Source organism: Trichoplusia ni, chromosome 19 (genome assembly GCF_003590095.1).
Source record: "Trichoplusia ni isolate ovarian cell line Hi5 chromosome 19, tn1, whole genome shotgun sequence".
NCBI lineage: Eukaryota > Metazoa > Arthropoda > Insecta > Lepidoptera > Noctuidae > Trichoplusia > Trichoplusia ni.
This window is the reverse complement of record NC_039496.1, coordinates 3595271-3607480: the sequence shown is the minus strand read 5'-3', so window position 1 is coordinate 3607480 and position 12210 is coordinate 3595271. Positions and strand designations below refer to the sequence as shown.

At 33.8% G+C, this 12210-nt stretch overlaps 1 protein-coding gene across 2 annotated transcripts; it reads right to left on the bottom strand.

The window, feature by feature from the left end:
• Positions 1-109: 109 nt before the first annotated feature.
• On the bottom strand, positions 110-11609 carry LOC113503332 (stress response protein NST1-like). Of its 2 annotated transcripts, XM_026885197.1 has the most exons (13): positions 11332-11608; positions 10617-10874; positions 9011-10173; positions 8034-8151; positions 7571-7756; positions 7093-7271; positions 6611-6777; positions 6179-6285; positions 5093-5203; positions 4449-4537; positions 3674-3758; positions 2356-2485; positions 867-984 (listed from the first exon to the last, which is right to left on the bottom strand). In XM_026885197.1, the coding sequence occupies exons 1-13, from the start codon at positions 11493-11495 to the stop codon at positions 958-960; spliced, it is 2784 nt and encodes a 927-aa protein (XP_026740998.1). In that variant the 5' UTR covers positions 11496-11608; the 3' UTR covers positions 867-957. The 2 variants fall into 2 exon arrangements, with proteins under 2 accessions (XP_026740999.1, XP_026740998.1); XM_026885198.1 differs by lacking the exon at positions 2356-2485 and having other exon boundaries at positions 110-984; positions 11332-11609.
• Between the last annotated feature and the right edge of the window lie 601 nt (positions 11610-12210).

Below are 12210 nucleotides of genomic sequence, written 5' to 3'. Positions count from 1 at the left end.
AACTTATATCTTCTACCCACGGGGACGAAGTCGCGGGCAACAGCTAGTTTAAGATAATATGATTTGAGCAAATTATGGGAACCTCAATTCTACAATAAAACAAAACCACTGCAAGATTAAAATCTTATTCAAAGTTAACACAGGTAAATGACAATGAAACATTGAACTGCCTTAACCATTATAATCTCCTTTATTGACATCTAGCTAAAACAAACTTATAACTTAAGAGAAACACACAATTTGTATATTCATTAAAACATTTTATTATAGTCTTGTAATCGCTGTATCTGTAGGACAGGATTCACATTACTTAGGACTTGTTTTACGTTCACAGTTCATTACCTAAATACCTATTAATGGAAGTTCATTGAACTTGCGCAAAAATTGGAAGATTATAAAATTAGACAAAATATCAACTTTATTTTAAGAGACTTTAAAGTCAAATCTTGAATGAAAAGTTCATAAACAATCATCATGTTCATTTCATTGCGGAACACCTTATACTTTACTTCCAATTTTTGCACAAGTAAAATTTTATTAATACGACTTGATTTAACTTCTATAAATATTTAGACAATTTTAGACCATATCTTGTAAAACTGGAAGCTAACCCGAACATTATTGGAAAAAGGCTAGAATGGCAGTTTTCGTTTCCTAATGACAAGCAGTTCTGTTATCATACTTTTATATTTATTTTATCTTAAAAAGTACAGCTGTATTCTAATGTACATAACGTACAGGGTTACATAATTTGTACTGTACTTTAAGTTCACACTTAAGTACTAAGTAATTCATTAAACTTGTAATGTACAAACATTTTGGCAGTAAAATTAACTATACGCGATCATTCTTAAGAGAAATAATAACTTTATAAACTCTGCAGAACCCAATTTGGACACCATAGCCAACTTCACTTCACTAAAGTCTAAGGGAATATTTTGTTTTCACGAACTCTTCTTAGTAGTAAGGTCGTCGGGGATTATTCTGAAACACAAAAACAACATGATAATATAACATTTACTTATTAAAAAAATATCTCAAACATTTCTAATGCGGTAAAAAGCCGTTGTATTATTAGTCGCAATATTTTGCACTGAACTTTATTTAACTAAATGTTATATCTACCCTAAATTTCAATATTAGAAAGCTTTCACCACTAAATAGATTAATTATAATAATAGACACAATGTTAGATCCTAGGGACCCTAACTACTACATTTTATGGAGACGCGTACGCATCTGTTCTGTTTTCCGCATACGTACAGGACTAACTAGAATAACTATGAGTAGTAGTCCCTTAGGTGGACAAGCATCATTAGGTACAACTGTGGACCCCGCTGAGCGTCGTATGACAGTCTGCTGTATTGTTATCTGTTATCTAATATATACAATACCCTATATGGGAACCCCTATATAAACGACCGACAATGGCCTCGGCGAATTTTATTAAACGTTAAACGATTTGCTTGAGCACAAGATCTAAAAAAAATACATTACATGTATGTATATACAATTTTACTAATTTTACCTCAATAACAAGTAGGACGTTAACTAATTAGCAACTAAGTTCAAAGTACAATTCTAATTGTTGTTTTGGCAAACATACATGTTCGTATGTTTTGTGTCTGGAGACTCACGTTTTTGCGTGGGACGTGACAACAATTAGGACTAGACACGTGAATGACAAGGAATTTAAGGGTTAACGAAGCAATAACGCAGAAAGTTAATAGGCACAACTTAAAAAGATTAATGTGAATAATTTTTCACTAAAACGCAATTGTGTGTAAGAATGAGAATATTGACTGACGTGCGCGACTGTAAAATTTACGTTTAAAAATAATAGTGAGCGTTAAGCAAAAAATAAAAACCAAACATTTTTAATAACCTGGAATAGATTTAATCGCTGAAACTCTTAATAATCTAAGTGTTAGTTAGTCATCAACTTCAAAGTCTTTCAGCATTTAAGGATACTCCAATCAAATCAATTATTCAAAGAAAATAAGGATAATGACTAATTTAGATTGATATCAATTAGCAAAGATAATTTCATAAGTCATTGACGGTGATTCACATAAATATGTTAAGTATTTTCACGAGTTATCACTGTAAAGCCGATCTTGTTATTTTTGTTTTCAAATAGAACGTACCCCACGTCTAATATCTCTAAGAATACGTGTATTAGTTAAGTAGTTTTCGCGTAAAATCATAACAAAGTAACATTCACATTTGTAGTAATAAAAATGTATTAATAGGTTTTAGTCGATAAGCATTAGTAAGTTAAAAAAATATATTGAGAAATTAACAGGCATTGAATGAACTAATCTGCTACATTTGTGGCATACATGAACTACTTACCAAAGGATTTGGTCTAAAGCGGTAAGCGAGCATCATCCGTTTTCTGTACGCGTCGAACTCGTCGTCCTCGGGGGACACCACGTCCGATGTGGATGCACCCAGCCCTAAGTTAGCTACCGGCTGATTAGCCCTAGTAATAAGAAACATTTATTTAATAACTATTTATAAAAAAAAGTTACTATTGTAAAATAAATGAGGTTTTCGACTAAAAAATATAGAAAAATGCAAATAAATATAGCTAAAACCCATAATGATCGGAAAGTCAAAAATGTATTGCAAGTGGCGTCTAGTCATAAACAATAGAAATTTATTTAATGACTACAATTTTAAAATTTAAGACGCTCGACTAAATTCACATAAATGCAATTTAAATAAACCTAACACTAAATACCAGTTGTATTATTTAAAAGCTTTATCAAACGGGGCGATATAATTTAGGTTTTTTTAATCTTAAAATTTGACCTAATCAATTTATTACGTTTTAAAATAATATTTGCGTTACTGAGTTTATGTGGCTACAAATTTAGTTATTCAAAAGCTAAGTAATTTTTGAACCTACAAGTAAACAAGTAAACAAAATTTATAACGCCTTACAGCAAGGTCGAAGCTAAGTTGACGCAATATATTCGGATCAGTTAACATAGGAAGTTATTTAAATTTGAATAATACAATCGAACATTCAACTTACGATATAAAAATAAGTTGACCTAGAAAAAAGCAGTGCGCCTACTGTTTAATACATGCCTAGACCATTAACGTAAACATACCAAGTATTTAGGAGATAAACATAGAACTGGTTACCACATAAAATTGAACAAAAATATTTGAAATATTTGGCAGAAACAAGTTACACTCGTTTGTAAAATCAATCGAGTCCCCGAGGCAATTTTAAATAGCCTTAGAATAATTATGGCGCCATGAATATAATTATTATTTATTGGTATTATAAGTTAACTTTTTACAAGCTTGCCGCTTATACTATGACGTAAGATATTTCCTGAATTTGCATGTTCAAAATAACTTTGTACACTGAAATTAAACGCTCTACGAAATCAATAATCACTACGAAGTCTATTATTTCTCAAGTAACATAAAAAAAAAATATGCCGTTGATTGTGCCTAAACGAAAATGTATCGATTAAGATCCAAACCGAGCCTTCTCTTATTCTCTGGAATGAGTTAATTTATGTAGTTACGGTCCGCAAACGTTCCTGTTGCACCTTTTGAGGGATTTATTATCCTACCTTTGCTCAAGATGTTTGTCGGCGTCTATAATACATTACCTCTACTATCATGATAACATGTATTCTTAACTTACTTGTTTATTGGTTCCACAATTCCAGAGCCTTCCGCACCAAGTCCTTGCCCCTCACTCCAACCCAGCTTTTGTAGCATCTTGAACCCTAAGAAATAAAAAGTATAACTTAGATTTGCTTGATACAACAGAGAACAGACAAAAATTTGAGAATAATTGCCCTGAAATATCTTTTTCGTCGCTTTACTAAAGAGAAAAGTCATGCGAACACCAAGAATATCTGAATGTATCTTATAAAATATAAATAAATATCCACTGGGTAAGCTTCTGTTCATATAATGTTAATATTTGTTTATATTTCGTGATCTACACAAATATAGGATTTCGCGAAGTTTGGTAACTTTGGTAAGATTTTTTATAAATTTTCATATTATTTACGATCCATAAATAAATTTCAAAAATGAAGCTAAACTGCTTTTGTTACCTAAGGATTCTAGTACAAAAGACATAACAAATTGTAGTAGCAGTAAGTCAATTAATATCAATTGGTCATGCATGAGTTACACAGAAATGATTGCAATGAGTGTCATCGATCAGTATGTAGTGCTAATTTAAGTAATAATCTGGATCTCATCCAACTATTGAAACACGAATTTCGTGGACTTTACATTCCTTTGTATAAACTCATGAGAGAAAGTATTATAAACAGGAAACTCATATGACCTTAGATGAGTAAATACAGAGTTTTTATACATAAAATACATGTCATATGTATGTCTTTTAAATATGCGAAGATGTATAGAAGTGAGTCATGATTGAAATATTGTGGCGCACTTACCGACGTTATCTTCTTTCAGTTTAAATTCTTTGTAATCGCTCAAGTCTGGCTCTTTGCCACTTTTCACTGCCGAATACTTCTCCATAAACCTGTAACAAATTAACTTCATTAGTTATGTGTTAAGGGGAGTATTGATTGGTGTTGCGGAGCGTAATGTCACATTTTACATATTGAATTCGTGTATTTACAACGTTGTTTGAGTGAACACGCTTATTTCCGTGAAATATTTTTTTCTTATATCGGTTTTATTGCATGGTAAATGAAGCCCCGTATTATTTGAAGATCACATGTCCAAGTGAGTTTACTCATGTCAATTTGTTTTTCATGCGATTTGAGCACAGACACACTAAATATCATTTTAAACGGATAAACAAGTCAAGTAAATTTGCATAAGATGGTCGAGAAATGACACAAAACCGTATTAAAACAACACTTAAATTACAGCTATCATTGATCTAACCCAAACACTAAATAACTAAATATTGAAACGAATTCTAGACCAATTGGGTTATTTATTTTGAAGTAAAAACAAACAGATGTTACGTCTGCAAACGTTTTACAATTAATCACTGTATATATTTTGACTGGGTACAACATACGGGATTCTAACAGCATTCAAATGTATGTTATACACATAAACTTACTTTCTTAATTCTTCTGGCGGTAAGAAATCGCCAATGTGATGCTTCCCAGCTGCCTGTTTCGTTAACTCATTCGCCCACTTCTCAGTTGCATTCATTTCTTTAGCTCGTAACCTATTAACATGAAACAGGAATAATACAAGTAATGCATAATAGAAAAGAAATAACGTAAAAATAAACTTATAAATGATCAGTTTCAAAATAATTTGAAATATTTCTGGCATGTTTAAGAAATTGAAATATTTTCGGCATGTAAAAGTATGAGTTGATTTGGAGATTTTATCTTTTAGGCCAGAAAACGTTCATACATAACTTATTTTAGGTAAGGAGGTGCAATTCTCGTGACGACCCATTTCCTAGAGGAAGGAAGTGGGTAATGACAGACGGTCATTTTCATCTTGCCTATATTTCATTCTCTTAATGATCATTTTTTAGAAAAGACACACCGTTCGTAAATAACTAAGGAAGATTGTTGCGTCTGCCATACTATAATAGTAAACAATATTCAAAATATGTAACCAATTTATATGGCGTTCATTATTATTACATTAAAAACAGGTTACACGTGGTGCCACCTGTTGCTTTCACGTAAAACTAAAGCGCAGTATATTATTTTGCTTGCCAAACATGTGCTCTACCTTATCTCTTGGCGGTACATTTACAAGATATGATAAACAATCTACAAACAAAATTTGTCCACATATGTGGGTTCATATAAGATTTTGATAGTTTTTTTTTACATGAATATGGTTTATTACCTCCATTCATGTATTAAACAAAGGCCATTTGCTGTTGTGGACTAAGGCAACGCCAAGACCTAGAGCGGGGTCTATCCGCCACACTACTCTATCTCTGTCTCTATCTCACTGGGCGTCTATTAGTATTGCATTACTTTTTCAAGTCTTTCATTTGCTTTGGTAGGTATTAAGCTGCACTTTCCTTCACAATTTTCACTTATGTCAATTATAAAAGTCTTACGACAGAGCTACAAGAACTTGGTAATAAATACCTAAAAGAGACCTCTTCTATGTAATATAGCTTTTGCATAGGTGTCAAATAAACATTCCAGTTTTACATTTAAATACGTACTTGTGTTCCCATGTGCCTTCCATTGTGTCTTCATCACTGTCATATTCATATTTGTACTTGCCAGCAGCTGCCAAGCGTTCTACTTCTTGTCTCTTTTTCAACATGTCCTTTGTAAACAAAACAATTAAGGCTTTATAAAGATACTATGAATACTCCAACACTTATCTGTTATGTACTGTGGGTTATTATATAATATATTTGTTTAGTTTTCATATGAAAAGCAACAAGTTGTTTTTGTATGTCTAAATCATTTGGATAATACCAGTTTTAAAACAAACATTTATTTCAATTTGTTGCAATTATCATATATATCAGTGAGTTGATCTTACAGAAAGTAAAAGGTTTTTTAATAGTAATAATGTTTTGTTTAACCTTCAATCCAACACGCAAAAAGGTAATTTTATTAAAAGTGATTGAATAAATTATACACACCTGATATAATAGATTAAGTTTGAAGTTATCTTCACACTTCTTCCAGTCTTCAGGGCTAAGGTTGGTAGTTCCATAATTTGTCATTGCATATTGCATCAGAGCTTGGTTGTTGCGGTTCACTGTACACAGCTTTATGCCCTCCTCATCTATTTTAGACAGCTTAGCACCTATAAAACATCAAAGGAATTATAAAACACCATTTTTTTTTATTAATTTTTCGTCATACACTTGAAATACTCTTTGTGTAGATTGGCTAATATATATATTACTCATTAATTCTTTTTCTATAGGATTTTCTAAATATATTGACCTCAAGGTGGAGTATCCACAAGAAGCTTACCATAACTGGCCCTTCGTAATAGAGTAGAATATTATGGGTAAAGAGTAAGGCAGTTTTTAATACAGGCTCATAACAAGATTAACAGATGCAAGAAAGCATTTAGGGGTTAATACTACATTCATATGTTTTATAAGATTCTTACCTGGTAACAAAGAAGGCATAGGTGCGACCACTCCAGGAGGTTTGATATCGGCTGGTGGTGGGTCATCACTCCACCGAGACTTCTTTTTCTTGCGTCTCTCTCGCTTACTGTCAGACTCCTCGTCGCTTTGTGAGCTCGCTGGTTCACGTTTACCGAATGGACGATTTTGACCGTAGTCCCTGTTGGAGAGAAAAGTGATCAGGAATGATTTGTTGAAAGCATCTGTATACTTGTGCTATTAGTTTCACTTTCCATATATTATCTAAAGGTTAGAAATTTCTATAGATTTAATATTTGTCTTCATGCAAAAAAGAGATAGGCTTGTATGTAATAAGTTTGAAAATGAACATATTAGAGAATTGATAATTGTCTAAGACAAAAATGAACCTCTTCCTTAGGATCTATGACGAAGATAGACATGACTGTGAATGAGAAACATTAACTTGATATTATACCTTAAAAAATTGTGTTCACATACCTGTCCCTACTATCATCCTTCATGTTATATTTGCAATCATCGTTGCTGTCATCATCCTCCAAGCTAAACTCCGGTTCATACTTGTCCTCAGGTTTAACTTCAATCTTGTCACACTTCTCTCCTCTGATCTTAAAAACTAGCTCCCTAAACGCCTTATACTCGTTCGAGTTTGTGCTGTGTAGGAACCTGCAATGAGTCGCTAAATACAATTATCTAATGTCGAGAGTAAATAACAACAAAGGATGCTTTTGTGTTAGGTTTTATTTAACCTGAAAATACTGTGATCGAACATTAATCAATTGCCTTATTAAAATGTCATAGCTTTTATGTTAAATATAAGTTTAGTAATTATTGTAGGAGAATGTTCCATCATAGTGATTGCGACAAAAAATGTATATAAATATAAAAAAGAATACAGCACGTATCCTCCTGTTGGGGATCAAAGTGGCTACAGTGGCATTACCACAAATTTTGATCTTGTGAGTGTATTGCTTTCAGCACATTTTCCCAGTGGTCACCGTTGCAGGCGACTTCGCTGGCTGCGCGCTGGACTGACGGCGGCAACGAATCTGCAGAGAGAACTGCACACCACGAGTCAACATATTGTCTGGCAGACACGTCGACAGGGAACCGGGCCAACATACTACCAACACGGTTCTGACTAACGTTGGACTACGCCACTAGACTTCAGACGACAAATTTGTCACATATTTAGCTACCCTAATAATTAAATACTCATATGGACGAGCCGATGCCGCAGCTAGAGCACGGTATGGTAAACAATGCAACTTAGACATTATTCCTTGCACCGTCAAAATCATATATTGGCCGAATATTTAAATGAAACTCCAATTTTAAGCTGTTATTATGTCTCATGTTGTCGCTCTTATGCGAATGTTACGTAGAAAATTAAAAACATCTGTATGAAACCATTTTAATATTCGGATGTTAGTCTTTCTTTTCAAAGAATGTTGCCTTTTGAGACAATTTTGTCATCCTGAGTCGAAGCTGTGGCCTCGTTATTCTAGCCTAATTATGTCTAATAAAACCGAAAATAAATAGTAACTAATACTATTTTTAGTCTATGACTTTACTGTTATAGTAGCAATGCTTATTATAAGAATAAATAACTTTCATGCTTAATCATAATCGTAAATCGGATAAAATTTATACAATGTTTTCATTGAATGAATAAATTAAATTTTACGATAAGCCAGTTAAATTTGTTTATATTTTGTGGCCGTATTGCAATAATCAACTACTGAACATGAAAATACCGAAAGTAAAAATGAATGAATATAATTTCAAAGGTTTTGCAAGAAACACTATTTAATAGGTACATTCCAATAAATAGACTTGCCAAATTATCCTTTACATTATTATGGCAATTGCAATAATAACATAAAGGCATACACATACATGAATATTTATGATTATTACCTTGTGCTGGCTTGAAGGGCACTGTTGTATCCAATTCTTTCTGGTTCATCAATGACAATGGTGGTGGTAGAGGCATTCCTTCTGATTTAATTGAATTTCCGTCCATTGGTTTCGAATCAGGGTTAGGGAGCATAGACATTGAGTTAGGAGGCATAAACGGAGGCATAGGAGGACCGTTATTATTTCCAAAGTTAGGAGGACCATTAGGCCCAAATGGGGGTCTACCACCCATAAATGGCATGTTAGAATTGTTCATCGGATTAGGCGGCATCATGGAATTAGGCGGACCATTTGGACCCATCATTGGATTAGGGAAAGGAGGACCAAAGAAAGGAGGCATAGGACCATTTGGTCCAGGGCCTCCTGGTCCCATATTAGGTCCACACATGTTTGGTGGCATAGGGCCACAAGGCCCGCCAGGGCCATTAGGCCCCATGAAATTAGGTGGCATTGGGAAATTAGGAGGACCTCCCATAAAAGGCATTGGGCCGCCGGGAGGCATAGGCGGCATTGGGCCTCTAGGTCCCATCATAGGCCCTGGACCCATACCTGGACCTGGGCCCATATTTTGTCTAGGGCCCATATTTGGTCTTGGACCCATATTAGGCCCCTGACCCATATTGGGACCCGGGCCCATATTGGACCCTGGTCCCATATTAGGCCCTGGACCCATACTAGGACCTGGACCCATACTAGGACCTTGACCGATATTAGGACCTTGACCTGGTCCTATATTGTTTCCAGGTACTATGTTAGAACCAGGTCCCATATTGGGTCCAGACATGCCAGGAATAGGAACAAGGTTCATATTAGGAGCCATCTTTGGTCCAGGACCCATGTTGGGGCCAGGTCCCATCAGGCTAGGGCCCATTATACCAGGAGGCATGGGACCAGGTGGTAATTGCCCGGGACCGGGACCCATAGGGCCAGGACATTGCTCTAAACTAGAATCTGGGTCTTCATCAGATTTCGCAGAAAGAAGCCATTGATTGCGATCAGAATCAGAAGATTGATTATTGGGTGGCATTACAGGTATCTGCATAAGAGGCGGGATTGAGAGAGGATTTTTGATATCTACAATTTTCTTTCTGTCTTCTACCACTGGAGTCATAGGACTATGGGGCCTGTTGCGCACCCTTTCATTCCAACGCCGATGCTTATCTCTGAAAGTTTAAAAACATATTAAATTGAATGTCTTCACCAAGACCATTAACAGCAAATCATATTATTTAACATATTGAATGATGTCTAAGTAATATTAAGGCCTATTCAATAAAGTCATAAAAATATAAGAGAGCCATCTATTGATTCAAACTGCCAATAATCTATATTGGCAGTATGTATTGTATGTATGGTACTTCATTACAATGCTAGACCATAACTATTCTAATAACTGTGAAACAGAATATAATATCAACAACAATACAGAATTAGCATTTTGGCCATGATTTGTATTCAGTGAACATCACTTGAGCTACAACAGTGAACTGAAATGTAGGTATTATGAGAATCAATGCTATATTTTCCATATGAGAAATCCCCTTGCCCAGAAGTGGGAGAGTTAGGGGCTGATATTGGATTTCGATTGGCCAAGTGAAAAATTTACCTTTGGTTCCGATCTCCCGATTTCCTTCTGTCATCATTATTATTAGCATAGTCTCTGTCAAATTCATCATCAACAGGAGAGGACTCCTTAAACTCTGTTTTGATAGATTTAGCCTCATCATCACTCTGTTGCTTCTCTTGTTCTTCTTTATCCTGTTTGTCTTGTTTTTGTTTTTCTAACAATGCTTTAAACTGGTTCATGAAGCTGCCATCATTGGAGAATATATTGACTGAACCTTTATCATCTTTCGGACTAGGACTGTAAATAAGAAATTAATACATTTTTAGTAGATAGGTGACAGTGTTATTTCCTTTATCTATTTTCATATGTTAATGTGTGTGATTGGAAGGACACATTTCTTCTTGTAAAAGTTCAATTGTTGTCATGTATTTCAAACATACGAGGCAGTGATATAGTTTTATCAGGCCGTAATACAGACAAAGTGACAAAGATAGAAAGAAAACTGACCTTAAATCTTACCAAAATTGATTAATTTGTTAAAGGCAAATTAAGATTTCACAGTGTAAGTTAAAAGGTACTCGTAGTTGCTAGTAATCAAACAGATACTGTTTATGTAGCAATTAACAAAGTTGTTCTGAACATTTTTTACGACATTTTTTTTATGATTTCTTAGCTTTCTAGAAATTTTAAGCGACAAATGGGTACTGCAAAATTTAGTGAAAATGTACGTGATTATGATGCTTTGAATACTAACTTTGATAGTTTGGCTTGAGCGGCAAGCGCTGCAGCCTGCTTTTGAGCCTCCAGTTTGGCCTGTATCTCCATTTTCTTTCTTTCTATTATTTGTTCTTGCTTCGACATCTGAGCCCATCTTGTACTTAACGCTGATTTATTTTTACTGTCTTTAAAGTGAATCATTGTTATAACATGCTTTTAATAATCAGAAAGTGGAAAAATAATGAAAATAATTTCGTTCCGCTTGACTCGTACGTATACGAACTTGAACGAACTTCACTCTAATAGAGACGTCCATTAGACTAATATTGAAATTGGACATACATAAATTAATACTAATAGCACATACCTTAATAGTCGATTATAAGTATTTATTGTAGAAAAAAAATATCGAGTTTAATATTTTAAGCAAATTAAATATTATGGTAAATAGTATAAGCTAAAAAAAAAATCGTTAGACTACTTCGAATGCTTTAGTTATTTCCCTTAATTACATCATGCTTTGGATAAGTTTCTTTCTGAAGAGGTAGATCTAATTATTTTGTCTTCAGTTTTAAGTTCCTGATCATCACTTAATACTGGAAAGACTAGCATTCATTTTATCTACAGACTTCTTCTAAAGTTGATTACGGTAAGGATACTACTTATTTGTAAATAAAAAAAGTTTACATATTTTAAATCAGTTGGCTTATAAAAAAATCGTGGCGTTTTGTCGCAAGCGAGTCCCAGTCTAACTTGAATTGCCTTTTTTTAAGAAAAAAAAAATCATTTATTCAGTATAATAATATATTCATTTTAAGTTTTAATTATTATAAGTACAATGTAAGGACTTCTATATCTGTCAGTACGTTTTATTTAATATCTATACATATAATAAAATTGAAGAAAAGCGAAAACT

Coding starts and splice junctions, on each gene's coding strand:
- LOC113503332 (XM_026885197.1), bottom strand. CDS start 11,495: ATGATTCACTTTAAAGACAGTAAAAATAAATCAGCGTTAAGTACAAGA. Junction 7,272..7,570: donor AAGGATGATAGTAGGGACAG/GTATGTGAACAC, acceptor TCTCTCCAACAG/GGACTACGGTCAAAATCGTC. Junction 6,778..7,092: donor TATGCCTTCTTTGTTACCAG/GTAAGAATCTTA, acceptor GATGTTTTATAG/GTGCTAAGCTGTCTAAAATA.